At 43.0% G+C, this 27,500-nt stretch overlaps 1 protein-coding gene across 1 annotated transcript in view; it reads right to left on the bottom strand.

The window, feature by feature from the left end:
- PAFAH1B1 (platelet activating factor acetylhydrolase 1b regulatory subunit 1) overlaps positions 1-27,500 on the bottom strand; it is a 916,257-nt gene that overhangs the window by 47,504 nt on the left and 841,253 nt on the right. The window contains exon 8 of the mRNA XM_044054884.1: positions 6,140-6,247. Coding sequence (XP_043910819.1) covers positions 6,140-6,247 — 108 coding nt within the window. The remainder of the gene's footprint in view (positions 1-6,139; positions 6,248-27,500) is intronic.

Below are 27,500 nucleotides of genomic sequence, written 5' to 3'. Positions count from 1 at the left end.
TTGGGAAGAAGCAGAGGAGGAAAGGCGTAGACCGATAGGTTTTTCCAACTGAAGGATAGGGCATCCACTTTCCATGCTTGTCTGAGAAGTCCTTGTGCAGAATTTGTCCATTTGATAATTTTGGGGAGAGGCAAATAGATCTATGTCTCGACTCCCCCCATTTCTCTGTTATCATGCTGAAGACTTGTGGATCCAGTTTCCACTCGTGAGGGTCCATAAGATTTCTGCTTAGGTCTTCTGCCAGAGTATTTTGTTTTCATGGCAGGAATTGAGCTTGAAGATGTACTTGGTAAGTCAAGGCTGTCTCCCACAATGCCATGGCTACTCTGCAAAAAGGGTAGGAATGTGTACCCCCCCCCCCACTCGTTTATGTACCGCATAACCGTGGTGTTGTCCGTCTTTATCAGTAGTTGTCCTGGATAAAGTAAGTACTTGAAGGCTGTCAGGGCATTCTGAACAGCTAACATCTCTTTCTGGTTGATGTGCAGATGCAATTGTTTTGGACACCATATGCCCTGAATGCATCTCCCCGCCAGGTGGGCCCCCTAAGCATAGTCTGATGCATCTGTAGTTAGGGTTTGGGCGGCAGGGGGTAGAGTGAAAATATGTCCCATGTTCTGGTGACATGTCTCTGCCCACCAAAGAAACTCCTGTTGTAGGCAGGGAATGAGAGGAATCATTGTTTCCAGACTGTGACAATGTTGACTCTATAAACTTTTTAGATACCACTGTAGTTTCCTCATATGCAGTCTTGCATATGAAATTAGTAGAATGCAGGATGCCATGAACCCCAAAGCCTGCAGAATTTGTCTTGCAGATAACTGGGTTTTTGTTGCCATCTGTTTTAAGTAAATAGTCAGTTGCCTTTGCTTGTCTGGCATAAGGTAAGCCATCTGGGGCAGTTGTATTCAAGCTTGCACCCAGGAATGCAATCTTTTGAGAAGGTACCAGTTGTGATTTATTTTCGTTTATTCTGTACCCTAGGCATGTTAGAAGCCTTTTTACAAATGCCAGATGTTGAAGAATGTCCTTGTTTTCTGCTTGAATGAGACAGTCGTCCAAGTAAGGATAGATCTGTATGCTTCTGTGTCTGCAAAATGCAATTACTGGTGCCAGGCACTTTGTAAAGACCATGGGCGCAGTAGATGAGCCAAAGGGCAGTGCAGGGAATTGGTAATGCATAAAACCAGCCTTGAAGCTGAGGTATCTTCTGCACGATTCCCTTATTGGGATATGCAGGTATGCCTCTTAAGTCTAGAGTCACTAACTAAGCATTCTTGCCCAGCATGGGCAGAAGCTGTTGCAAAGTCAGCATTTTGAATTTTGGGATATTCAAGAATGTGTTCAAAATCGATAAATCCAGTACTGGATGCCAGGCATCGTCTTTTCTGGGTACCAGGAACAGTCTTGAGTACAACCCTTGCCCTTTTTCCTGTTCTGGTACAGGTTGAATAGTCCCCATATCCATGAGGGACGTAACTTGTTTCTGTGCCTCTGCCCATTGATTTTGTGGCAGACCTGGCCAACCGTTTGAAATTTGCAAGGTATGATAATGAAATCTGTATCCCTGGGATACTATATTTAATACCCACTCGCCCTGGGTTATTAACTGCCAATTTTGAGCATGAAGTGCTAATTTTCCCCCTAAGGGGGCAGTCAAAAGATAAGTGTTTGGTGAGGGCAGAGGGAATTCACTGAAACTGCTTACTGTAGTGTTGTGCTTTGTTTCCTCCAATTTTGGAGGTACAGGCACCCCACTGCTTTGACCCGTAAGAACCTTGTGATTGGTATCTAGATCCTTTTGAGTGCCTGGATTTGCCCCATGAGGCTCTGTCGGACACAGGAAAGGACCAATTTTTTTGTAGGCCAGTGTCTACTGAATCTTGTAAGAAGTCTTTTACAGTTTGCATAGACTTGACTTTGTCTTCCATTTTCTTTAAAAACTCTTCTGCCTTCTTACCAGAGTATCATGCTGTAAAGGTGCAGCCAACAATTTAGCTTTAACATGATCAGGCAGATTTTGCTCCTTGAGCCAGGCATGCCTTCTAATCACAGATCCAGTAACTGCGGCCCTGCAAGAGGCCTCCAAGGAATCAATACCACATTGCAAAGTATGCTTTCCAACCTGTTCTGCTGCATGCAATAATTCCTGTAATTCTTTATTTTCCACACATTCAGAAATAAACATCATTTTCTGTTTCAATAATCCCATAACATGCTGTTGATATTTAAGCATATGAAACTGGCAGTTTAAGGCCCTAATTGCCAAGGATGCAGACGTATAAACCTTCTTTCCCCATCTATCCAGCGTCCTGGAATCTCTATCAGAGGGGGTAGGATTCTTATCTGTTGAGGCCTTTACACCTTTGTGACCCTGTGAGATAGTTTCAGGGTCAGCAGCAGGATTTTTGAATAAAAATTTGTGGGAGTCAGGAACCCTGTAATATCTGTCTGGCTTACTAGGAGCCGGAGGTAGGGAATCTGGGGCCATGCTGGATTCCGAAAACACAACAATGTCTAATATAGGAGGTATAGCCAAAAGCCTATGCTGAGGAAGAAGGAAATCCCTAAGCCTCTTTTTTGATTCTGAGAAATCCTGACTCTCCCAATGAAAATGTTCCCTTAAAGTATGCAAGGTTTCTCCAAAAGAATAATCTTCAGGAGGAGATGCAGATGGGATGGATTCCTCTGCATCTGAATCCTCATAGGGTGGTACAGAAAATTCCTGATCAGAAGAGGAATCAGAAGAAATAGAAACCTGATCTGAAGATTCATAATCAATGCCTTGCCTAGGCCTCTTATTGGGGGTGGGGGGTGGGAACCCCTGATCAATGTAATCAAGTCTCCAGCCATTTTGATCATCTGTTTTTTTAGGCATAGAGGCCTGAGCACGTGGCTCATGCGTCAGTTTTTTAGCCTTAGAAGTTGCTTTTGTCTTTGTTTTTGAAGCTGGCGTCAGTTTTATATAGAAATGCTGAGGCCTAAAAACACCCTCAGAAGCCGGTGCTTGCTCAGCGGTTTCGGACTCATCTGAGGGATAGACATCCACTTGTACAATACTCTGAGAATCTCGCGGCATGCCGGACTTCACATGGGTCTCGGTAGAGGCCTGCGACTCGAAAGTAGCATAGTATCGAAAGCGCCTGAGTACTGGCGAACCAGCGACTGGCTTAGGAGAAGCTTTGTCGGTTTTGGACCTCGACGGTCTGTCTCAGTCCTTTTCTTTGCGTTTTTTGTGAACTCCGGTAGACGGATTGCTATCAGACGACATTTCAGTGTAATTAAATCGGTTTCCAAAATATTTTGAAGCAAAGATATACCGAAGCTTAATAGTGCGTTGGTTACATCTAGCACAAAACTGACAGCAAGGCACGTTATGATCTGGGCCTAGGCAAGGAATACAGTACAAATGAAAATCCTTACGAGGTATTTGCTTCCCACAAGTAATGCAATTATTAACTTTTACGAACATCGGTAAGGAGCAAGAAAAAGTTTCCCCAACGGGGTACTTAGCTTTAATTGGAGACTTCGGTTCTGAAATTCGAATGCAAAAATTTCAGAAGTAGGCCGACCTGCACTTGCGAACTGCTTCTGCTTCAGGCACCGCGTGGCAAGAAAGACTGAAGAAAATGGCGTCGGCTGCATGTTTTATACCCCGGACGACCTGATGTCATGGAAGAGGAGACGGCAACCGACGCAGGACCCAAGACTATGATATTCAGGCCGACTGAGGGCAACCTGCCAGCAGATTACCCAAAATGTAATGACTGCAACAGTGAAACACGAAGAACATCCACAGGGATCTGAGATTGGGACACTGATGTTCTGATGGATGGGAAATTACATCCTGCCTGGGATCCAATATCCATGGGGAATACTTGATGCGAGACCATAAAAAGGGGAACCATACCAGAAGAGGCCACAGGGGGCAATGAGGATCAGGGTGCTCTTCAACCTGGTGGCTTTCTGTAGGACTTTTGTAATCAGATATTGGGAGTAAGCATACAGGAGACCTGGAAGCCAACTGTTTTTAGAGCATCCCTCGGTGACTGCCTGCTTGGGGGGATTGCAGTGAAGTACTTGCTATTCAGGGAAGAGGCAAGGAGAGTTATACTTCTAGAGCGATGCCTTCCATTAAACCCTCTACCTTTGCAGGACTCATCTTGGGAATCCAGGAAAGGACCTTGAGATTTCCTGAACCACATCATCTTCCCACTCCGTTGGTTCCTTGAAAAGGTCTGTTGAGGGGAAGAAAATTTGAACCTAATAGCAGTCAAAGTATTTCACTCTTGCTTGCTTGCAGGAAAGAGTTTCTTTAACAAACTGTCCAAAAAGGGAAGAACCATTGATAGGGGCATTGATGGACGCCTTAAAGAGTTACACTAACCAAGCAAGTCGCCCCTCACCGAGCTGAAGCCAACAGAGGAGAGAAGGTAGATACCACCCTAGATCGGGCACCTCCAGACAGCACAGGACCCGAACTGTTGAGGGCCATAGCCCCTAGGGGAAGGGACAGATATGACAAAGTCGGAGCAGAAAACAACCCTGCGGAGTTGGCGCCATCTCGTCTGACAGCATCGGAGCAGAGCTGGTCTGGGACAATGATGGAGTTGAGGAAAGATGCATCCTTGGCAGATATATCCTTTGCTCCGATGACAGCTCTCTCAGGTAAACTGGATCCTGGGTTTCCAAAGCTGGTGGTCTGATCAGACGAGAAGTTTGTACTATAGGTGTTGGCACTCTCACAGATCTAGTGTGTGATGGAGACGGCAAAATCCTCATCTGATTCTGAGCTTTGATGAAACTCATCAGCCTGTCCATCTCTCAAAGGGAAAGTTGAGGGAATTTACAAGAAGCTGAAGAGTGAGTAGACTTGGCAGGAGAATGACTGATCAGAGTAGCCAGAACTGGGGATGATGATTTGCTCCAAACCGGGGTACTGCTCAGAGACCTCTGATCTGATGGATTTTGCATCCGATGAGGATTTGCGCAGAGATGGAGAACTTCGGATCCTAACAATGTCTGACAGAGCCAAGGAGATGCTCGTACTCAAAGTCTTAGGACCCAAGAAGGATTGGATCTGAGGTACATCTACAGCCGATCCAAATTTTGTTGGATCCAAGGTATGTCGTGGGCCTTATTAAGAATGGGAATTGGTTGGAGCAGAGGCAGTCGGATCCGATACCTTTTGCCTCTTTTCCAAAACAGAAGATGTAGACCCTAGGGATGGCTGAGGGAGTTAGCTTCTTTGGCTGTCACAGATTTCAAGGGGGTTTGAATCCCAGAGGCAGTAAGAAGACCTCATAAATTCAGTCTGTTTCTATGAAGCCATGCAAATATCGCAGTTGGTCTCCCAAGTGCCCAGGCCCGAGACAGCATACGCATCTCTTGTGGGCATCCAAATTTACAATGGTGTCCACAAGGGGTGCATTTTTTTTAACCTTGTTGGTTTATCAGCCATATTTGTACCACCTACATAAAGGTTTTCTACCCTCACACGCAACCACTGTAATACTCAGGCAAGGAGATTCTCGCCTAGTTACTAAACCAAAAGCTGTCTAAAGGAAGAGACACACCGGGAAAGTTATTTCTTTAAACTAAAACTAGAGAAAATGGAAAGACTGGTCTTACTAGAGGAGAGAAAGCATGGAAGGTGGTGCAGAGTGAGTCCCTAATGCACGCGGATTAAGAAACAACCTAGAAGGGAAGGTTTAGCTAAGAAATGTAAAGAAATCCTACAGAACAGGAGTAAAGATCAAAAAGAGAAAAAAATTCACTTATCTGCTTATAAGCTCGCTTGAGACAATGGAATCGCATCTGTGCTGGATGACAGCAAACGAGCTCTGAGGAGTTGGAGGAGATGTGAGGCATCATGGGAAAGGTAGGAGCTCAAGGCTCGGATCAGAAGTCTTGTGAAGCAGCCGAATCAGATCCTAACATCAGATCCTGTACTTTTTCCTGTGCCCTGATTTATCCCAAAGCATTTTTTAATTGGTCAGCTTTAGGGATGACATGACTGCATTAATCGAGTTACAGGTCTGACAAGACACACTTGAATGGATGTAGTCCTACTTAGCTAGCCGGAAAAATATGAAAAGGTTAATGGGATGCTATTTGCTCCTTTAGGGATGAGTCGTACTCTGATGGCTTTAGGTTCTTTACTTTCAATGGTAGTTACGGATATCCTCAAGTACAGGGCCTGCAAGTCATTTTTCATAATTCTCCCCAGCTGCTCTTTTCTCTGAGTCTAAAGGAACAAAATAGTCTAATTTTATATTTTAGATAGAACAGTTTATTTCCATTTAAGTTTTGTTTAACATAATGATGGTTGCATTTGGCAGAAGCTTGCAATATTGTATTTATTGCCTGTTAAAAATAAAAGAAACGAGACAGTAAGTCTGTATTGCTCCTAACATTTAATTACAATGTATGTGCAAAAAAAAAAAAAAAATTACCACTCTTTAAAAATGCATCACTCAACTCCCTCATAATAATGCAACATTGTAAATACAATTAGAATCAAAAGAATTACATCTACATGACAGATCACGTACGTGCTTGGCACTATATTACTGAAAGTAATTTATGAAAAGCTACCTCATACATTATATTTCAATATTAGCAGACCTAAAATAATCTATCTACTGTTAGCCAAGAAATATGCTAGCTGCTATACAAAGGTGGTAGTTTACCTGGCTTATTGTACAGTATGCTGGGCATACTACATAGGTAAGACAGAACTATGCCTTAGGCAACGCACATATGAACACGAGGGATGTAAATAAGAAAAATGAATATAATGCCTTATATAGGCATAGATTAGCAGGTCATCAAGCGGAATTCAAGTTTTGGGTGCTAGAAGTAGTAATGCCCAATGAGAGGAGAGGTTATTGGGAAACAAAATTGGAGTTTTGTGAGTTGATTTGGCAATTTAGGTTAGATGCGGTTCACTATCCTGGCCTTAATGACCATTTATCTATTACCCCGGTTCTCAAACTGAAAGTAGCAGACCCAAAAAGGGTAGAAATGCATAATTAATTGAATATTCATTTTATTTAAATATGGGTATGTATGTGCATACATGTATTACATATTAAATGTACACAAATATATGTATCTATTTATTAATATATTTTAATGGTTTTTAATATATCGTGTGTTGTAATTTATGTACAATTATATGTAGTAATTTAAGGTGCATTTTTTCCACGGATTAAAATATTGGGAATGTGAGCTTTAAATTTTGGTGATTAGGCAATTACCTTGTTAAATGCACAACCAATGAGCTGTGTTTTTAGATGGAAGTATACTTAAATGTTTTAAGCCCTTTATGTACTGATTCTGATGAAGTCTCTGATTATGAGATGAAAGCGCTTAATCCTTCAACTTTATTACATTTTGAGAGCAAATAAAAATTTATGAAGCAAATTGCTGTGGATTGAATTTGTAACTTTATGGTTTACAATTCAGACAGCCTGTACTGGAATACTGCCTATTTTGGTTACATAAATCAATACTCAACAGGTCAGAATACCCTTTTTGCACCTCAAAAACTTCTCTTTCCTTTCATTTATATAATATATATATATATATATATATATATATATATATATATATATATATATATATATATAATATATAAATAAAATGTATACATAAATAATAAAATATATATAATATAAAATGTGTTTTTGTACCCACTTACCCCAAAAACTATACTCATCTTAATGACATATTTCTTTTTATGCATCTTGAAATAGTTATGCTATACTCCTGATTATTGACACTGTATAACACTGTACTGCTACTTAATGCCTTGTAATAATCCTATAACATTGCTGTTTAATGCTAATTTATAATGAAAATTGTATATGTTGGAGCTTTTCTCCCTGGGCCTCTGCTGAAAAAGGGCTCTTCAGCTCAGACAATCCCGGTCAACAAATGTAAAATAAATAAATAAAAATTTGAAGAGCTACTTCACCTGACAAATAGTGTCAGAGAAATAAATGCCTTAATTTTGGGAAGTTGACGGCAAAGCTTCCTTGGATTCATAGAGGATGGGGAAAGAAAGCTGAGAAGGATAAATCAAGGCCATCATCTTCAGAGTCCAGGACTACATCCTCTTCAAATGAAGAGCAAGGTCTCTTGCTCTTAACCTAGGCAGGCACTAAGGTAAAAGACTGCAAACCCCTGAAAAGTCCCTGGATACGTTTGTACCAGTCTTCTTGGGAGTCCTTCATACTGGAAAAGTACAGTTGTGTACACTTACCATAAATGTAGATGTTGAAGTGTATTCACTGTTGCAGTCATTACCATTTGGGTAATCTGCTGGCAGGTTGCCCTCAGTCAGCCTGATTAACAAAGTCTTGGGTCTTGTGTCGGTTGCTGTTCCTTCTTCCATGACGTTAGGTCATCAGGGGTATAAAACATGCAGCCGGCGCCATTACATCAGTTTTGCTTGTCCCAGATGTCAGGTGCCCCCCAAATGGGGAGCCAAATCATATATACATATATACATACACATAAGTAATTTAAAACACAAAAAGTATACCTCCAAACAAAACCAAATACACCAAAAAGGCTTATAAGTGTAGGAAAAGAAAGTAGAGGCATAGTAAGAGAAAAAACAGGGGGCTGGAGGGAAGGTAACATAGGACTGCAACAGTGAATACACTCAAACATCTACATTTATGGTAAGTGTACACAACTGTACTATGTTCTTGTTTCACTGTTGCAGTCATTACATTTGAGTACATTCCCAAAGCTATGGTTGAGGAGGATGGATTTATACAACATTAGGACCGGCTATAAGGCCCTGCAAAACAGCAGTGGCAAAGCTAGCTCTGGATTTAGAGAAAATTGGTAAATGATAATGTTTGGTGAAAGTATGAACTGAACTCCAGGTAGCAGCTTCAAGAATATCCCTGGTAGGAATACCTCTGAGAAAGGCTGTAGAAGTAGATGCAGCCCTGGTGGAATGGGATCTGATCCCTTGGGGGATAGTTTTTCCATGGTGCTTACAGCAGAAATGAATACAATGGCTTATCCATTTGGAAATGGTTTGTTTTGAAATAGCCTTTCCCTCTGCCCCTGCAGCAAATGATACCAGTAGTAGTTCAGATTTTCTTTGAGATTTAGTCCTGTTCAAGTAAAATCTAAGTTGTATGTGTACATCCAATGAATGCAGAATCTGCTCCCCCTTGTTCTGTGGATTGGGAAAGAAAGTTGGCAAATTAATGGTCTGATTAAGAGCCACACTGGATACCACCTTGGGCATGATGGATGGGTTGGTCCTGAGAGATACCCTGTCCGCATGAAAAATGATGAAAGGCTCCACTGCCATAAGAGCCTGTAATTCAGAAATCTTTCTAGCTGAAGTGACTGCTAAAAGGAAGGCTGTTTTCCAGGAGAGAAATTTTAAGTCTGCAGTAGCAGCTGGCTTCAAAGGAGTGAGAATGAGTTTCTCCAATACAAAATTAAGGTCCCAGGCAGGGGTTGGAGTTCTCCTGGGTGGTCTCAAGTTTTTGGCCCCTCTGAGATACTGCTTTAGCAGAGGATGAGAGAAGAGGGGAGGTTCTGTGTTGTAATGAGCTGAAATGGCTGAGGCATGGATTTTTATGGAAGAAAAAGACAGGCCCTTGTGAAGTATCTCAGTTAAGTATTGCAAAATCTGAGGAATGTTGGGCACTGCTGTGCTTATCCCCTGAGATTGATTGCAGGCAAAGAATCTTTTCCATTTGTCAGCATAAGATTTTCTAGTACTAGGTCTTCTCGCCTCCAAAGTGATATCCATCACAGGTTTGCTGAGGGATGCTAAGGGTGAATTTTAGGTGATTATCCATGCTGCAAGATTCAAAGTTTGGTTGTTCTGCTGAGAGAGTAAGGAAGGTGTCTGAGGCAGGTGCCATGGTGAAATGTGTGACACTGTGCAGGAGTGGGTACCATTGTTGGCGAGGCCAGTCTGGAGCCATCAAAATCATTTTTGGTTTGTCCTGTTTGACTTTTAGTAGAACTTTGGAGAGCAGAGGGGGAAAGGCATAGACTGATAGTTTTTTCCAGCTGAAGGACAGAGCATCCATTTTCCATGCTTTTTTGTGATGAGTTCTTGTGCAAAATTTGTCCAACTGATAGTTCTGGGGTGAGGCAAAAAGATCTATGTCGGGGCTCCCCCATTTCCGTGTCAACATGTTGAAAATCCTTGGTTCTAGTTTCCATTCATGTGGGTCCATGAGATTTCTGCTTAGATCGTCTGCCAGAGTATTCATCTTTCCTGGCAGGAATTGAGCTTGTAGTTGTACTTGATAGCTCAAGGCCGTGTTCCACAATGCCATGCCCAGTCTGCAGAGGGGGTAGAAGTTTGTACCCCCCTGCTTGTTTATGTACCACATAACTGTGGTGTTGTCCGTCTTTATCAGTAATTGTTCTGGATGAAGGTAGTCCTTGAAGGCTGTCAGTGCATTCTGTACAGCTAGCATTTCTTTTTGATATATATGAAGATGCATTTGATTTGGGCTCCATTTGCCCTGAATGCACTTTCCTGCCAGATGAGCACCCCATGCATAGTCTGATGCATTTGCAGTTAGGGTTTGTGCGGCAGGGAGTGGTGTGAATGACAGTCCCTTGTTCTGGTGGCAGGTCTCTGCCCACCACAGGAACTCTAGGCGCAGGCAAGGTATGATAGGAATCATGGTTTCCAGGCTGTGACAATGTTGACTCCATACACTTTTTAAATACTACTGAAGTTTCCTCATATGCAGTCTTGCATATGGAAATTAGAAGAATGCAGGAGGTCATGAATCCCAAGGCTTGCACAATTTGCCTTGCAGTAAGCAGGGTTTTTGTGGCCACCTGTTCGAAGTAAGTCACCAAATGAATTTGCTTTTCTGGTGTAAGGAAAGCCATCTGGGCAGTTGTATTCAAGCTTGCACTCAGGAATGTAATTTTTCGAGAGGGTACCAGTTGTGATTTCTTTTCGTTTATAGTGTACCCTAGACAAGTTAGAACCCTTATTACAAATGCCAGATGTTTTAGAAGAATGTCCTTGTTTTCTGCCTGAATTAGACAATCGTCCAGGTATGGATATATTTGAATATTTCTTTGCCTGCAAAATGCAATTACTGGAGCCAGGCACTTTGTAAAGACCCTGGGCGCAGTAGATAAGACAAAGGGCAGTGCAGAGAATTGGGCAGTGCAGAGAACTGGTAATGCAAGTAGCCTGCTTTGAAGCGGAGGTATCTTCTGCAAGATTCTCTGATTGGGATATGCAGGTAAGCCTCTTTTAAATCTAGAGTTGCCAACCAGGCATCTTTGCCTAGCATAGGAAGTAACTGGTGAAGAGTCAGCATCTTGAATTTTGGAATGTCCAGAAAGGTGTTTAGAGTAGATAAGTCCAGAATTGGACGCCATGATTTGTCTTTTCTGGGTACCAGGAAAAGTCTTGAATAGAAACCTTGTCCCTTTTCCTCTTCTGGTACTAGTTGAATAGCCCCCATGTTCATGAGGGAAAGTACTCATTTCTGGGCCTCTGCCCACTGATTTGGGGGCAGGTCTGGCCATCCGTTTTGAGTTGGTAACACTTGAAAATGAAATCTGTATCCCTGGGATACTATATTTAAAACCCATTTTCCCTGGGTTATAAGTTGCCAGTTTTTTTGCATGAAGAGCCAGTTTTCCCCCCAAAGGGGCAGTTAAAGGTTAGTGCTTGGTATGTCTAGAAGAAAGTCATTGAGATTGCTTACCATAGGGAGGTGTCTTGCTGTTTCCAGATTTGGAAGAGGAGCCCATTGCTTAGTTCTGAAAGTCCCTTGGGACTGAAACCTGTTGCCTTTGGAATGTCTGGGTTTGACTTGAGTGGCTCTCGAAGGAACTGGAAAGAACCAGTTTTTAGTAGGCTAGTGCCTAGTAAATCTTGGAGGTTGCACTTGCAAGAAATCTTTCACAGTTTGCATAGATTTAGCTTTATCTTCCATCTTTTTTTAGAACTTCTTCAGCCTTATTACCAAAGAAACGGGTCATGTTGTAAAGGAGCATCCAACAATTTTGCTTTAACATGATCAGGCACAGATTGCTCTTTGAGCCAAGCATGCCTCTATAGCACAGACCCAGTTATAGCAGCCCTGCAAGAGGCCTCCAAAGAATCAAAACCACATTGCAAAGTATGTTTTCCAACTTGTTCAGCTGAATGCAATAGATCCTGTAAATCTTTATTTTCCACAAAACTAGAAATCAACATCATTTTCTGTTTAAGCAGTTCCATGATATGCTGCTGATATTTTAGCATATGGAATTGACAGTTTAAAGCCCTGATTGCCAAGGTTGCAGAAGTGTAGACCTTCTTACTCCATCTATCCAGCGTCCTGGAATCTCTATCAGAAGGGGTAGGATTACTAGCAGTAGAAGCCTTAATGCCCTTGGGGCCCTGAGAAACGGTTTCAGGATCCACAACAGGATTTTTGAAAAGGAATCTGTGGGAGTCAGGGACCGTGTAGTATCTGTCTGGCTTACAAGGAGCCGGAGGCAGAGAATCAGGAGCCATACTAGATTCGGAAAACACATCAACAATGTCTAGAACAGGAGGCATAGCCAAAGGCCTATGCTGAGGAAGAAGAAAATCCCTAAGCCTCTTTTTAGATTCAGAAAAATCCTGACTTTCCCAGTGGAAATGTCCCCTTAAGGTATGTAAAGTTTCCCCAAAAGAAAATTCCTCAGGGGGAGAAGCAGAAGGAATGGAATCCTCTGCATCAGAGTCCTCATAAGTAGGTATAGACAAATCCTGTTCATTAGAAGAGTCAGAAGAAATAGAATCCTGTTCAGAAGATTCATAGTCAATTTCTTGCCTAGGCCTCTTAGAAGGGGGGAGGGGGGTTTGGCTACCCCTGATTAGAGTAATTAAATCTTCAGCCATCTATGATGCTTCTGGAGCATTTCTTCTCGGGCCTCCGCTGAAAACAGGATCTGTGGAACCTAGTCGGACTTTCCCGGTCAACAAATGTTAAATAAAAATAAATAAAAAATATATTTTGATTATTTGTTTTTTAGGCATAGGGGGCTTGCACATGTGGCCTAGGCGTTGGTTTTTTAGACAGTTCGAGATTTTGGCCTTAATATTGAAGATGGTGATTTAATATACAAATCTGTAGGCCTGAATACACCCTCAGAAGCCAGTGCCTGCACAGTGGCTATGGACCCTTCCAAGGTAGAGACATCTGCGGCTTCCATAATTGAAGCATCTTGCAGCATACCGGACTTCAAATGGGTCTCAGTAGAGGCCTGCGAATCAGAAGTAGTGGGTATCAGGGGCTGCGAAAGCGCCTCACTGAGTATTGGCAAACTGGCGACTGGCTTAGGATAAGCGTTGTTGGCAGTTTTGGACCTCAACGGCCTGGCTCTTTTTCTTTGCGTTTTTTAGGTATTCCTGTAGTCTGATGGCTAAAAGACGTCATTTCTGGATAGTTAAACCGTGATCCAAAATATTTAGAAGCAAAAATGTACCAACAACGGATAGTGCGTTGATTAAATAAAGCACAGAACCAACAGCAAGGTACGTCACGGTCAGGGCCTAGGCAAAGAATACAGTACAAATGAAAATCCTTATGAGGTATTTGCTTCTCACAAGTAATACAATTATGAACTTTTAGTGACATCGGTAAGGAGCAAGAAAAAGGTTCCCCAATGGGGTACTTAGCTTTTTAGTTGAAGACTTCAGTTCTGAAACTTGAAAAAGTACAGTTTTGTACCTACCATAAATGTAGATGTTCGAAGATCCACATTGCTGCAGTCCTAACACTTGGGTAGTCCGCTGTCCCAGTCGGCCCGAATACCAAAGTATAAGGCTGACGTCGGTCAGGGCGCATTAGTCTGATGTCAGGACGTCAGGGTACAAATGCGCATGACCGACGTCATATCCTCAGTCTTTTCTTGCCCCAGATGTCAGAAGACCCTAAAAAGATAAGGCCAAAACCAAAAAACACCAAACACTCCTGTACCAAATATATATACAATATATACAATTTACAAAAGTACAACCCCACCTATACAACCACCCCTAAACCCAGAGGGGAAGGAGGGAGGCTAAATTGACTGCAGCAATGTGGATCTTGAACATCTACATTTATGGTAGGTACAAAACTGTACTATGTTCTTCATCCCACATTGCTGCAGTCCTAACACTTGGGTAGAATCCCAAAGCAGAGGTAAGGGAGGCTGGCAAATCATAAAGAAGCTGGAGCTGTCAACATGCCCTGCAAAATAGCAGTGGCAAAACCAGCCCTAGATTTAGAGTAGAGAGGAAGGTGGTAATGCTTAGAGAAAGTATGCACTGAACTCCAAGTAGCTGCCTCCAAAATATCCTTAGTTGCCACCCCTTAGAAATGCTGTTGAAGTGGCAGTAGCCCTAGTGGAATGAGGCCTGATCCCAGCTGGAATCTCCTTGCCATGATGGGAATAACAAAATGCAATGCAAAACCCAATCCACTTAGAAATAGTTTGTTTTGACACAGGCTTGCCCTGAGAACTCAAAGCAAAAGAAACAAACAACTGCTGAGACTGCCTAAAATCCTTAGTCCTGCTTAAATAATAACGAACTGCCTGTGTACATCTAAAGTGTGCAAAATCTTTTCCCCCTTATTTTGGGGATCTGCATAAAAAGTGGGCAAATGAATAGTTTGGTTTAAAGCCACACTAGAGACCACCTTAGGCATAAAGGAAGGATTAGTACGTAATGATACCCTATCCTTATGGAAAATCAAAAAAGGCTCAACCGCCATAAGGGCCTGCAATTCAGAAACCCTTCTTGCAGAAGTAATGGCCAACAAAAAAGCAGTCTTCCATGACAAGTATTTCAATTCAGCAGTAGCCGCAGGCTCAAAAGGTTGTAGAGTAAGTTTCTCCAACACAAAATTGAGGTCCCAAGCAGGAGTAGGAGCTCTCGTGGGGTCTTATATTCTTTGCCCCTCTAAGAAATTGCTTAAACAAAGGATGAGAAAACAATGGTGGGTCACAATCATAGTGAGCTGAAATTGCTGCAGCATGAATCTTAATGGAAGAGAAAGACAAACCTTTGTCCAATAACTCAGTAAGATATTGAAGAGCCACACTCAAATTTGGCTCAGAAACATCCAAATCCTTTGCTGTACACCAAAATAAAAATCTCTTCCATTTCCCTGCGTACACTTTCCCTGTACTAGGTCTTCTGGCTTCCATAATCACATTCAGAACTTGTTGAGGAAGCTGAGACCTGCTATGGTTCAAAACAGAATATGCCAGGCTGTTAGATGAAGAGAGTGAAGCTTGACATTGAGTAGATGCCCGTCCTTCTGAGACAATAGGTGTGGAATCAAAGGTAAGGGCCATGGAGGCTTCCTTACCAGACTCCTCAGCAACGGGTACCAGTGCTGCCGAGGCCAATCTGGAGCTATTAAAATCATCCTTGGCTTGTCCTGTCTGACCTTTAGGAGTACCTTTGGGAGGAGAGGCAGAGGTGGAAAGGCATACACATGAAGATTTTCCCAACTGAAAGAAAGAGCATCCACTTTCCAGGCTGTGTGATGAAACCTTTTCGTGCAAAACTTTGGCAGCTGGTGGTTTAGTGGAGAAGCGAACAGATCTATGTCTGGAGTTCCCCAGGACACTGTCAATGTCTGAAATACATGAAGATCCAGTTTCCACTGTGGGGATCCATGATTTGCCTGCTTAACACATCTGCTAAGGAGTTCTGTGCTCCTGGCAGAAACCTTGCTTGAAGATTCAGTTGCAAGCTTAACGCAGTCTCCCACAAAATCATTGCTTGCCTGCATAGAGGATAAGAATGTGTTCCCCTTGTTTGTTGATGTACCACATGACAGTTGTGTTGTCTGTTAGAATCAACACCTGCCCTGGAAGAAGTAAATCCTTGAAAGCCAGTAATGCAAACTGGACTGCTAACATCTCCTTCATGTTGATATGTAGATGCTGCAGTCTGGCAGGCCACTTGTCTTGTATCCACTTTCCATTCAGATGAGCTCCCAAGCTGTGTCTGAGGCATCTGTCGTTAGAATCTGACTCGCCTCTGGCCGGGTCACAGAGAGTCCCTTGTTTAGGTGACATTCCTGAGCCCACCACAAAATTCCTTTTGAATGCAAGGTATTATTTGAATGACAGTGTCCAAATCCTGGCAGTGCTGTGTCCATACATTTTTGAGATACCATTGTAGCTTCCTCATATGCAGTTTGGCATTGGGAAGTACCAGAATACAAGATGCCATGAACCCTAAGGCTTGAAGGACTGTCCTTGCAGTCAGCCCGGACTGATGAGAAAGTTGATGGAAGTAAAGAGAAAGATTCTTTTGTTTGTCCGGGGTTAAAAAGGCCATCTGGGATGCTGTATTCAGTCTCACGCCCAGAAAGCACATGTCTTGAGAGGGTACTAGACTGGACTTTATTTCGCTCACAGAATACCCTAGGCATCTTAGCACTGCTATCACATATTCCAAATGCTGAAGAAGCACGCCTTTCCTTGAGCCAGAAGCAGGCAGACGTCCAAATAAGGATAGATTTGTATTCCTTTTAGCCTGAAGAAAGCTATCACTGGAGCCAGAACCTTTGTGAATACTCTGGGCAGTAGATAAGCCAAAGGGCAATGCAGAGAACTGATAACGAGAATTCCCAGCTCAAAACGCAGATACTTCCTGCAAATTAGTCTGATAGGAACATGAAGGTACGCTTCCTTGAGATCCAAAGTTACCATCCAGTGATCTTTGCCCAGCATAGGTAAAAGCTGTTGTAACGTCAACATTTTGAACTTGGGAATGTCCAGATAAGTGTTGAGGATAGACAGATCCAAAATTGGTCTCCACGTGTTCCCCTTTTTGGTACTAGGAACAGGCGAGAATAAAATCCTAGGCCCCTTTCTGGCACAGGAACCGGCTGAATGGCCCCTATTTGGAGCAACAGAGAAATTTGCCTGTGAGCCTCTTTCCTTTGTTGAGGAGGAATGTCTGGCATGCCTTTGAAAGGAGGCAAGGTATGGAAATAAAACCTGTAACAGTGGTGAATGATATCCAATACCCATCTGTCTTGGGTAATTAAACTCCAGTTTTCTTTGAAGAGTGCCAACCTTCCTCCCAAAGGTGCTGCCAGACGAGAAGATTCTGGCAGCTGAAAAGGCAGGTCATTGGGTCTGTTTACGAAAGGACTGACCCCTGCCCTCACCAGAAGACTGAGCAGGTGAACTCCCTGTTCTAGGCCTAAAAGAACCTTGAGCTCTGCCCCTACCACGTCTAGACCTTCCCCTAGACTGGGAATCATAAGCAGGATATGTCCACCCCTTGGTAGGCCAATTTCTACTAAACCTCGGAGGCTGAACCTGCAAAAAATCTTTAACAGTCTGCATAGACTTAGCCTTGTCTTCCATTTTCTTTAGAACTGCTTCCACAGGCGAACCAAACAACACATCAGATTGTAAAGGAGCATCTAAAATCCTTGTCTTCACATGCTCAGCTAAATTCTGATCCCTCAGCCAGGCGTGCCTGCGAAGAACGAACCAGTGGCAGCCACCCTCAAGAGGCCTGCACAGCATCAAAACCACATTGCAAAGAATGCTTACCCACCTGTTCAGAAACATGAACTAAATCCTGCAACTCTTTACACTCAATACCTTCCGCCAAAGCATCTACCTTAGACTTTAATTGTGAAAGGAGATAATTTTGATATTTCAACATGTGAAACTGGCAATTCAAAGCTCTCATGGCCAAAGTGGAAGAAGTATACACTTTCTTTCCCCATCTATCCAAAGCCCTTGCCTCTTTATCCGGAGGAACAGGATTTTTAACAACAGAAGCCTTAACACCTTTAGGCCCCTGTGAAACAGTTTCTGGGTCTGCCCTAGGACTCTTAAAAGATACTTATGAGCTTCAGGCACCCTATAATATCTATCCGGTTTAACTGGAGCAGGAGGCAAAGAATCAGGGTTCAGAGAAGCCTCTGCAAAACATCCTCCACCACATCTAGAACAGGAGGTATAGCTAAAGGCCTATGCTGGGGTAGAAACAAAATTGCCTAAGCCTTTTCCTGGAATCAGAGAAATCCTGACCTTCCCATTTAAAATGCTCCCTCATGGAATGAAGAGTCTCTGAAAATGAAAAATCCTCAGGAGGAGAAGCAGAAGGAGTAGAATCATCCACATCAGAATCAGAGTAAGGAATACTCCTGCAAGTCTTCAGCCAAGACTCAGAAGCATCCGAACACTGCTCAAAACTCCCAAGCTCAGGTTCCACCCTAGGCCTCTTATCAGGAGGGCATAGAACCTCTAATCATTGTAATCAAATCTTCTGCCATCTTAAGCATATGCTTCTAGGTACAGACCCTGAAGAACTAGGGGTAACACCTGAAACCAAACCTGGCCTGCCCTGGGAGAAGCCTTGGAAACAGCAGGGAGGCCTAACCACCTTAGGAAGGGAGGGAAGAACAGCTACCTGAGAAGCCCCTTCCGCCTGGCCTACCTCCTGAGAGGTCACATCTTGTAATAAAGTCTCCCTGGGATTCCAAAGAAATTTCTGGCTGAACCTCTGGCTCCACGAGCCCTCTAAAGAACCGACGTCCGCACGGACGGTTCTTCCAGCCTAGGCTTTGCTGTTCTGTCCTTGCGCTTTTTTGAAGCGGGCGTCGGAGCATCCGACGGCATTTTATAATTACACGCTTCCCAAAAACTAACCTGGCACAATCTAATCTTCTCTTTATCGTGCGTTTGTTAAATCTAGCACAAGAGCGACAGCCAACAACGTTGTGCTCAGGCCCTAAGCAAGGTATACACAAGGTATGGTAATCCCTATGAGGTATCTGTTTCCCACAAGAAATACAGTTATTCACTTTTTCTGACATCCGTAAAATACTGAGGCAAGAAAAACCAAAATATTCCCAACGGGTACTTAGCCAACTTGGATTCGGTCTGAAACTCCGACTTCGGAAAATCTCAGAACGCCAACCTGCACTTGCAAAACTGCTTCTGCATCGGACCATGCGGCAAAAAAGACTGAGGATATGACGTCGGTCATGCGCATTTGTACCCTGACGTCCTGACATCAGACTAATGCGCCCTGACCGACGTCAGCCTTATACTTTGGTATTCGGGCCGACTGGGACAGCGGACTACCCAAGTGTTAGGACTGCAGCAATGTGGGATGAAGAACATCTAAAATTTCAGTAGTCGGCTGACCAGCACTTGCGAACTGTTTCTGCTTCGGGCACCGCACGGCAAGAAAGACTGATGTAATGGCGTCAGCTACATGTTTTATACCCCTGATGACCTGATGTCATGGAAGAAGGGACAGCAACTGACGCAGGAACAAAGACTTTGTTAATCAGGCCGACTGAGGGCAACCTGCCAGCAGATTACCCAAATGTAATGACTGCAACAGTGAAATACGAAGAACATCAACTGAAGTAGTGGTGGGGAGACAAATTACTACTTTGGGATCTGTAGTTTGTCAATCTTAGATAAATTAGATGTCTGGACCTATGTTAATGACCAAGCTACTTCCACCCTTACCAGAACATGAAGTACACTTCCCTGTCTCTCACAACAAGAACAAGACAAGGTTCTCTATTCTCAGTTAAGGGCACCTGAAGTCTGGTTTGAATGGACCTGCAGGTTTTCAGGACTTTAGCACCTTCCCATGGAGCCTAGCCAAATAGACCGGACAGATCAGACTGATGTACCAAGAGCTTTGGAACTACAACAGCGGACCATCCACCCCATACTGCTGCAAATAGGCAGGTGAACTAATTTCTTCAGAAGCCTCTCTCCTTTATCTGAAGGATATCCATTGAACAGAATTCAGCAACCTTGTTCACATATACTAAGACCTTTCAAAAAGTTTTCAAGGAAAGGTTTTAAGCTACTGAGCCTACTTTTCAGAATGAAAGGATGTCACTGGACCAGACCTTGTGACACTTCCTTAGGCATAAAAACACAGGCTGTGGTGGCCATCCTTACAAGGTATCTGCCATCCTTATGCAAATTTCCCTTTCTTAAAAGATGTAAGATACACATGAAAATTTTTTTTTTTTTTTTTTTAATGAGAAAAAGCGGAAAGAAGGTCTGGGGAAAAAAAACCTCTAGTCACAAGATGACCACTGATGCTACAGCCACTAAGACGAGAAGTCTGACTAAGCATATTAAAAGCAAGTAATTTCTGAATTGTGATGCCAGTGCATCCTTACACCATCACACACTCATGCTTAAACAGGTGTGTGGTCTAGGAAAAAGACATGCCAAAGGTTCAAGTATATTGGCTAGATGTAGGATATCCTGGGCACGGCATATTCTGTATGGCTTTATTATGCTGCAACAGGGACTTACTGATGAATGCAGAAGTACTTCCACTGCTTGTGAGCCTCTAGCCTGAAGCACTTCCTTAAGCATATGGAAGGTTGCCAAAGCCAGAATTTCCTGCACTATCTGTGAAATGTGCTGGATACCCTTAATTGTGACACCCACCATAGTGGTTCTCTCTCTCTCTCTCATATTTTTAGCTGTGGATAGCCTCAGATCAGGAGGCCTAGCCAAAGTACACAGGGGTTTAGTTGTGTCTTCGTTAAGTAATTGCTGGCTTTAAGAGAGAGAGAGTTATATAGTGCTGCACATGTAAATGATCCTGGAAATTAACCATGCACCAGCTTAGGACTTTATGAAAAGTACTTCCTAGAAGGTTTGATTACAAAGAGGGCCACAGGTATGGATCTGCATTGACTGAAGCAAAGATTTTTTGAGGAATAAAAACTAGCCAGTATTAGAAAGTCTGATACCAACATTTCTTAACAGAGTTCCTACGGTGCATGGTGGTACTTTCCCTCAAGTGGCCACCTGAAACAAAACTCTGGATTTTTCTGAAATTCGATTAGCCTTGTTTAAGCTCTTAGTACTACTGCGCACCTTTCAGAAGAGACAAGCTCACACTTCTCTAGGAGTGTAGAGAGATCTTAAACGTCTGCCACAGCAGATAAAGATTCAAGTTAATTATTGTGTCAACATACAAATGTACTTAATTCCTAAATTTTTTTTTTTGGGGGGGTGCTGTGATTTTTTTAAACATCTTTACTAAATCACCACATTTTAAACTGTAACGAGTTCACATACATTAACAGAAAATACAATTTAATAAATTTCCATTAGTCATGCAATATACATGCGTTTTCTTTTTAATAATTTTCATTCAGTCTAACACAGCATAAACTGCTCAATTCTTGCCTTTCCCAAAATCTCACTCTTCTTGAGCATTATTCTGCATGTATTGTTCCCATACATTACACTTATTTCTTTGAAATTTTCTCCTTCCCTTTTCAAAAGTTCCCTTAACATGTTCTTGGTATTAAAAGCTTATGTTGGTATACATTTTGATTTTCATTTTTCAGTAACTTTTTTTTTTTAGCAGCCAATAGCGTTACACTTAATAAGGCCTTACTGTGTCCAGGCAATTCAGATCCTAAAACAGAGCTCAAAATAATAATATTTATAGTCATTACAATTTGCTCCCCTAACATTTCTATCAAAATATCCTGTAAGCAGGGATGCCAGATTAATTATGTGACAGGTAGGGACCAAAAAAAAGTGTCTCTCTTTAATGCAGAACCTCAGATAGTTGTAGCTCCATGTTTGGTGATTTTTGATTGGTTCGAATTCCAGCATATGGGACAATAAAAAAAAAAAAAAAGCAGAGGATTTTAACCGGCAGTGCGGGACTTGGGATTGGGCTGCTGATCCCGGGACAGTCCTGCTCAAATAGGGACGTCTGGCAACCCAGTCTGCAAGTCATTTTTAAAATCTGTCAACTCATTGCATTCCCAAAACATGTTCTCTATTCCCTCTCAAATCCTATGAAGTCTATCTTGGGTATGAAAATGACTGTGCAAAAGCGTCTAAGCAAAAAAAGTACAGTTTTGTACCTACCATAAATGCAGATGTTCGAGTGTTCACACTGCTGCAGTCATCACACTTGGGTTATCTGCCATCAGGCAGTCCCACAGTCGGCCAGAGTTCCAAAGTCTTGGTCCAGCGTCGGTTGCTATCGCTTCTTCCCTGACGTCAGTGCAACAGGGGTATAAAAGAGGCAGCAGACGCCATTTTCTTCAGTTTTTCTTGCCCCAGATGTCAGGTGCCCCCAAATAGGAAGGCAATACATAATCCTAAGTAAATTACATAAGTAGAAAACAATAGCTACAGCTGTAAGAAAATACACCATATAGAAATACATCTTAGAGATTGTATAAACAGGGAGCTATAGATAAAACCCAGGGAGGAAGAGGGGAAGGTGGGAGGGTAACCTGGACTGCAGCAGTGTGAAAACTCTAACATCTACATTTATGGTAGGTGCAAAGCTGTACTATGTTCATCGTGTTACACTGCTGCAGTCATCACACTTGGGTTGAATCCCAAAGCTAAGGCTGGGCGGTTGGTACTAAACAGGGTTTGGAGAAGCTAGTAGGCCCTGCAAAACTGCAGTGGCAAAGCCAGCTCTGGTTTTTGAGTATAGAGGTAAGTGGTAGTGCTTGGTGGAGGTGTGCACTGAACTCCAAGTTGCAGCTTCCAAAATATCCTTGGTTGGTACCCTACTGAGGAAGGCTGCTGATGTTGCTGTAGACCTGGTGGAATGAGGCCTAATGTTACCAGGTACAGGTTTCCCATGGTGTGTGTAGCAGAAACGGATACAATGTCCTATCCATTTTGAAATGGTCTGTTTTGATATAGGCTTTCCTTGAGATCCTGCAGCATAGGATACAAAGAGCTGATCAGATTTTCTGAAAACTTTTGTTTTATCCAAGTAGAAACGTAATTGCCTGTGAATGTCCAAAGAGTGTAGGAGCCTTTCCCCTTTATTCTGGGGGTTTGGATAAAAGGTGGGTAAATGAATGGTTTGGTTTAGAGCCACACTGGATACTACCTTTGGCATAAAGGAAGGGTTAGTTCGTAAAGAGACTCTGTCTTGATTAAAAATGATGAAAGGCTCCACTGCCATTAGGGCCTGTAGCTCTGAGACTCTTTGTGCTGAAGTTATTGCTAGCAGCAGGGCAGTTTTCCATGATAAAAATTGTGAATCAGCTGAAAAAGCTGTCTCGAAGGGCGTTAGTGTAAGTTTTTCCAAAACAAAATTGAGGTCCCAAGTTGGTGTTGGTGCTCTTAGGGGCGGTCTTATGCTCTTAGCCCCTGTAAGGTACTGCCTTAATAATGGATGTGAAAAAATAGGGGGATCCGTGTTGTAATGAGCTGAAATAGCTGAAGCGTGGATCTTTATAGATGAAAAGGAAAGGCCTTTGTGCAACATCTCAGTTAAATACTGCAGAATCTGAGGAATATTTGGGACAAGAGGATTTTGGCCTTTAGCCTGGTTCCAGGCGCAGAATCTTTTCCATTTGTCTGAGTAGGTTTTCCTGGTGCTGGGTCTCCTGGCCTCCAGAATGACATCCATAACAGCTGTAGAGAGAAGTGTTGACTGGTTGTTTAGATAACCTGCCATGCAGCCAGATTTAAAGTCTTGAGCTGGCTGTGTAGAAGCTGATTGTTTTGCTGAGTCAGCAGGTGAGGAATTTGAGGTAAAATCCATGGTGGGCCTTGAGCCATGTTCCTTAATATTGGATACCAGTGTTAGCGTGAACAGTCTGGAGCAATGAGCATCATTTGTGGCCTCTCTAATCTGGCTTTTAGCAGCACCTTTGCCAGAAGAGGCAGTGGAGGAAAGGGATACACTGTTAGTGTTTTCCAACTGAATGAGAGGGCGTCCACTTTCCAAGCTAGTGTGTGGTATGTCCTCGTGCAAAACTTTCACAGTTGGTAGTTTTGGGGGGGGGGAGGCAAACAGATCTATGCCTGGGCTCCCCCATTTTTGAGTTATCATTGTGAATACTTGTGGGTCTAGTTTCCACTCGTGAGGATCCATGATATTTCTGCTTAGTTCGTCTGCCAATGTATTTTTCTTTACTGGCAGGAACTGTGCTTGTAGTTGAACTTGGTAGGTTAGTGCTGTACTCCACAAGGTCATTGCTTGCCTGCATAGGGGGTAGGAATGTGTGCCCCCTTGTTTGTTTATGTACCACATCACTGTGGTGTTGTCCGTCTTTATTAGAAGTTGTCCTGGATGTAGGAGGTCCTTGAAAACTGTTAGGGCATTTTGTACAGCTAGCATCTCTTTTTGATTGATGTGGAGATGCATTTGATCTGCAGACCATTTACCCTGAATACACTGTCCTGCCATGTGTGCTCCCCAGGCGTAATCCGATGCATCTGTTGTCATTGTTTGCCTGGCTGTGGGCAAGGTGAAAGGCTGACCCTTGTTGGGTGAAATGCCTGAGCCCACCATAGAAACTCCTGTTGAAGGCAGGGAATTAGTGGTATTATTGTTTCCAAGCTGTGGCTGTGTTGAGTCCATACACTTTTCAGGTGCCATTGTAATTTCCTCATGTGCAGTTTGGCATATGGTATTAGTAGTATGCAAGATGCCATGAATCCCAAGGCCTGCAGAATTTTTCTTGCAGGGAGTTGGGACTTTGTTGCCATCATTTTGAAGTATTGAGTCAGCTGTCCTTGCTTGTCTGGCGTGAGATAAGCCATCTGGGCCATTGTATTTAAGCTGGCACCCAGGAATATTATGTCTTGTAAGGGCACTAGTTTTGACTTCTTTTCGTTTACTGTGTACCCTAGGCAACTTAGTAGTTTTTTTTACAAATGTCAGATGTTTTAAAAGAATGCCCTTGCTGTCTGCTTGAATAAGGCAGTCGTTCAGGTATGGATATAGTTGGATTCCTCTTTGTCTGCAGTATGCAATTACTGGTGCCAGGCATTTTGTGAAGACCCCTGGGTGCAGTAGATAAGCCAAAGGGCAGTGCAGAGAATTGGTAATGAGTTGTACCTGCTATAAATCGGAGGTATCTTCTGCAATTCTGTCTGATAGGGACATGCAGGTATGCCTCCTTGAGGTCCAACGTTACTAGCCAAGCCTTCTTGCCCAGCATGGGAAGAAGTTGCTGTAGTGTGAGCATCTTGAATTTGGGTACTTCCAGGTATGTGTTTAGAATTGAAAGTTCCAGAATGGGTCTCCAGACTTTGTCCTTTCGGGGAACCAGAAAGAGTCTCGAGTAAAATCCTTGTCCTTGCTCCTGTGTAGGAACCTGATGAATGGCTCTCATGTCCATGAGTGCTGTAATTTGTCTTTGAGCCTCTGCCCGTTGATTTGATGGCAGGTTTGGCATTCATTTTATCCTTGGTAAAGTGTGAAAGTGTAACCTGTATCCTTGAGTTAGAATATTTAGGACCCATTTGTCTTTTGTGATGATGTGCCAATTGTCTGCCAAAAGTGCAAGTTTTCCTCCCAAGGGAGTTGCCAAAAGTGATTTGCTTGGCAGTCTGAGGGATAAGTCATTGTGATTGTCTTTTGATAGTTTGAGACCTGTCTTCTCCTCCTTTCTGGGTTGTTGCACCCCATTGTCGTGGCTTGTAAGAGCCTTGTGGCTGACCTCTGCCCCTTGGGCATCTGTATTTGCCCCTCTGTGGTCTGTCAGAAGTTGGAAAGGACCAGTTTTTGGTTGACAAATTTCTGCTGAAACGAGGGGGTTGGACCTGTAAAAAATCCTTGACAGTCTGCATAGATTTTGCCTTATCCTCCATTTTCTTTAAAACCTCTTCTGCTTTCACACCAAAAAAAAACATCCTGCTGTAAGGGTGCATCCAATAACTTTGCGTTAACATGATCAGGTAAAGTTTGTTCTTTTAACCAAGCATGCCTACAAATGACAGCCCCTGTTACAGCTGCTCTGCAAGAAGCTTCGAATGAATCAAATCCACATTGCAAAGTATGTTTTCCCACTTGTTCTGCTGCATGTAACAAATCTTGCATTTCCTTGTAATCAGGCTGCTCTGTATGTGTGCTCATTTCTTGTTTTAATTGAGACATCAAATATTTTTGATATTTCAGCATGTGAAAAGTACAGTTTTGTACCTACCATAAATGTAGATGTTCGAGTGTTCACCCTGCTGCAGTCATCACACTTGGGTTATCCTGCCGTCAGGCGGTCCCGCAGTCGGCCTGATGTCCGGCGTCGGTTGCTGTCGCTTCTTCTCTGACGTCTGCGCCAGGGATATGCAAGAGGCATCCAACGCCATTTTCTTCAGTTTTTCTTGCCCCAGATGTCAGGTGCCCCCAATAGGTAGGCCATATATATATATATATATATATATATATATATATATATATATAGAGAGAGAGAGAGAGAGATAGTTCAGAGGGGATGGATGGAGGGTAACATGGACTGCAGCAGGGTGAACACTCGAACATCTACATTTATGGTAGGTACAAAACTGTACTATGTTCATCGTGTTACCCTGCTGCAGTCATCACACTTGGGTTGAAACCCAAAAGCTAAGTATGGGTGGTGGAGTTAAACAGGGTTAGAAGAAGCTAATAGGCCCTGCAAAACTGCAGTGGCAAAACCAGCTCTAGTCTTAGAATATAGGGGTAAGTGGTAGTGTTCAGTGAAGGTGTGCACTGAACTCCAAGTTGCAGCTTCCAGAATATCCTTGGTTGGCACTCCCCTGAGAAAGGCTGCTGATGTAGCTGTAGCCCTGGTGGAGTGGGACCTAATGTTAGCAGGTACCGGTTTTCCCATGATGCGTGTAGCAGAAACGTATGCAATGCCCTATCCATTTAGGAATGGTCTGCTTTGAGATGGCTTTTCCTTGTGATCCTGCAGCATAGGCTACAAAGAGCTGGTCAGATTTTCTGAAAGCCTTAGTTTTATCCAAGTAGTAACGTAACTGCCTGTGAATGTCCAAAGAGTGCAGGAGTCTTTCTCCTTTGTTCTGGGGATTTGGGAAAAAGGTGGGCAAATGAATGGTTTGGTTTAGGGCCACACTGGATACCAACTTTGGCATAAAGGAAGGGTTAGTTCGTAGAGATACTCTGTCTTGATGAAAAATGAGGAAAGGCTCCACTGCCATTAGTGCCTGTAGCTCTGAGACTCTTCTAGCTGAGGTTATTGCTAGTAGCAGGGCAGCTTTCCCTGAAAGAAATTTTAAATTAGCTGAAAATGCTGGTTCAAAGGGCGGCAGTGTAAGCTTTTCCAGAACAAAGCTGAGATCCCAAGTAGGTGTTGGTGCTGTCCTGGGCGGTCTTATGTTCTTAGCCCCTCTGAAGTACTGTCTTAGGAGTGGATGTGAGAATAAAGGAGGATCCGTGTTGTAATGAGCTGAAATTACTGAGGCGTGGATCTTAATAGATGAAAATTAAAGTCCTTTGTGCAACATCTCAGTTAAATATTGTAGAATCTGAGGAATATTTGGATCAAGGAGATTTTGGCCTTTAGCCTGATTCCAGGCACAAAATCTTTTCCATTTGTCTGAATAGGTTTTCCTGGTGCTGGGCCTCCTGGCCTCCAGAATGACATCCATAACAGCTTTGGATAGAGGAAGTGGCTGGTTGTTTAGGTAATTTGCCATGCAGCCAGGTTTAAAGTCTTGAGTTGGCTGTGTAGAGTCTGATT

This window comes from Protopterus annectens, chromosome 13.part0, assembly GCF_019279795.1.
Source record: "Protopterus annectens isolate FY-2018-M chromosome 13.part0, PAN1.0, whole genome shotgun sequence".
NCBI lineage: Eukaryota > Metazoa > Chordata > Ceratodontiformes > Protopteridae > Protopterus > Protopterus annectens.
Note: the sequence above shows the minus strand (reverse complement) of the source record. Positions and strands in the feature narration are given on the sequence as shown.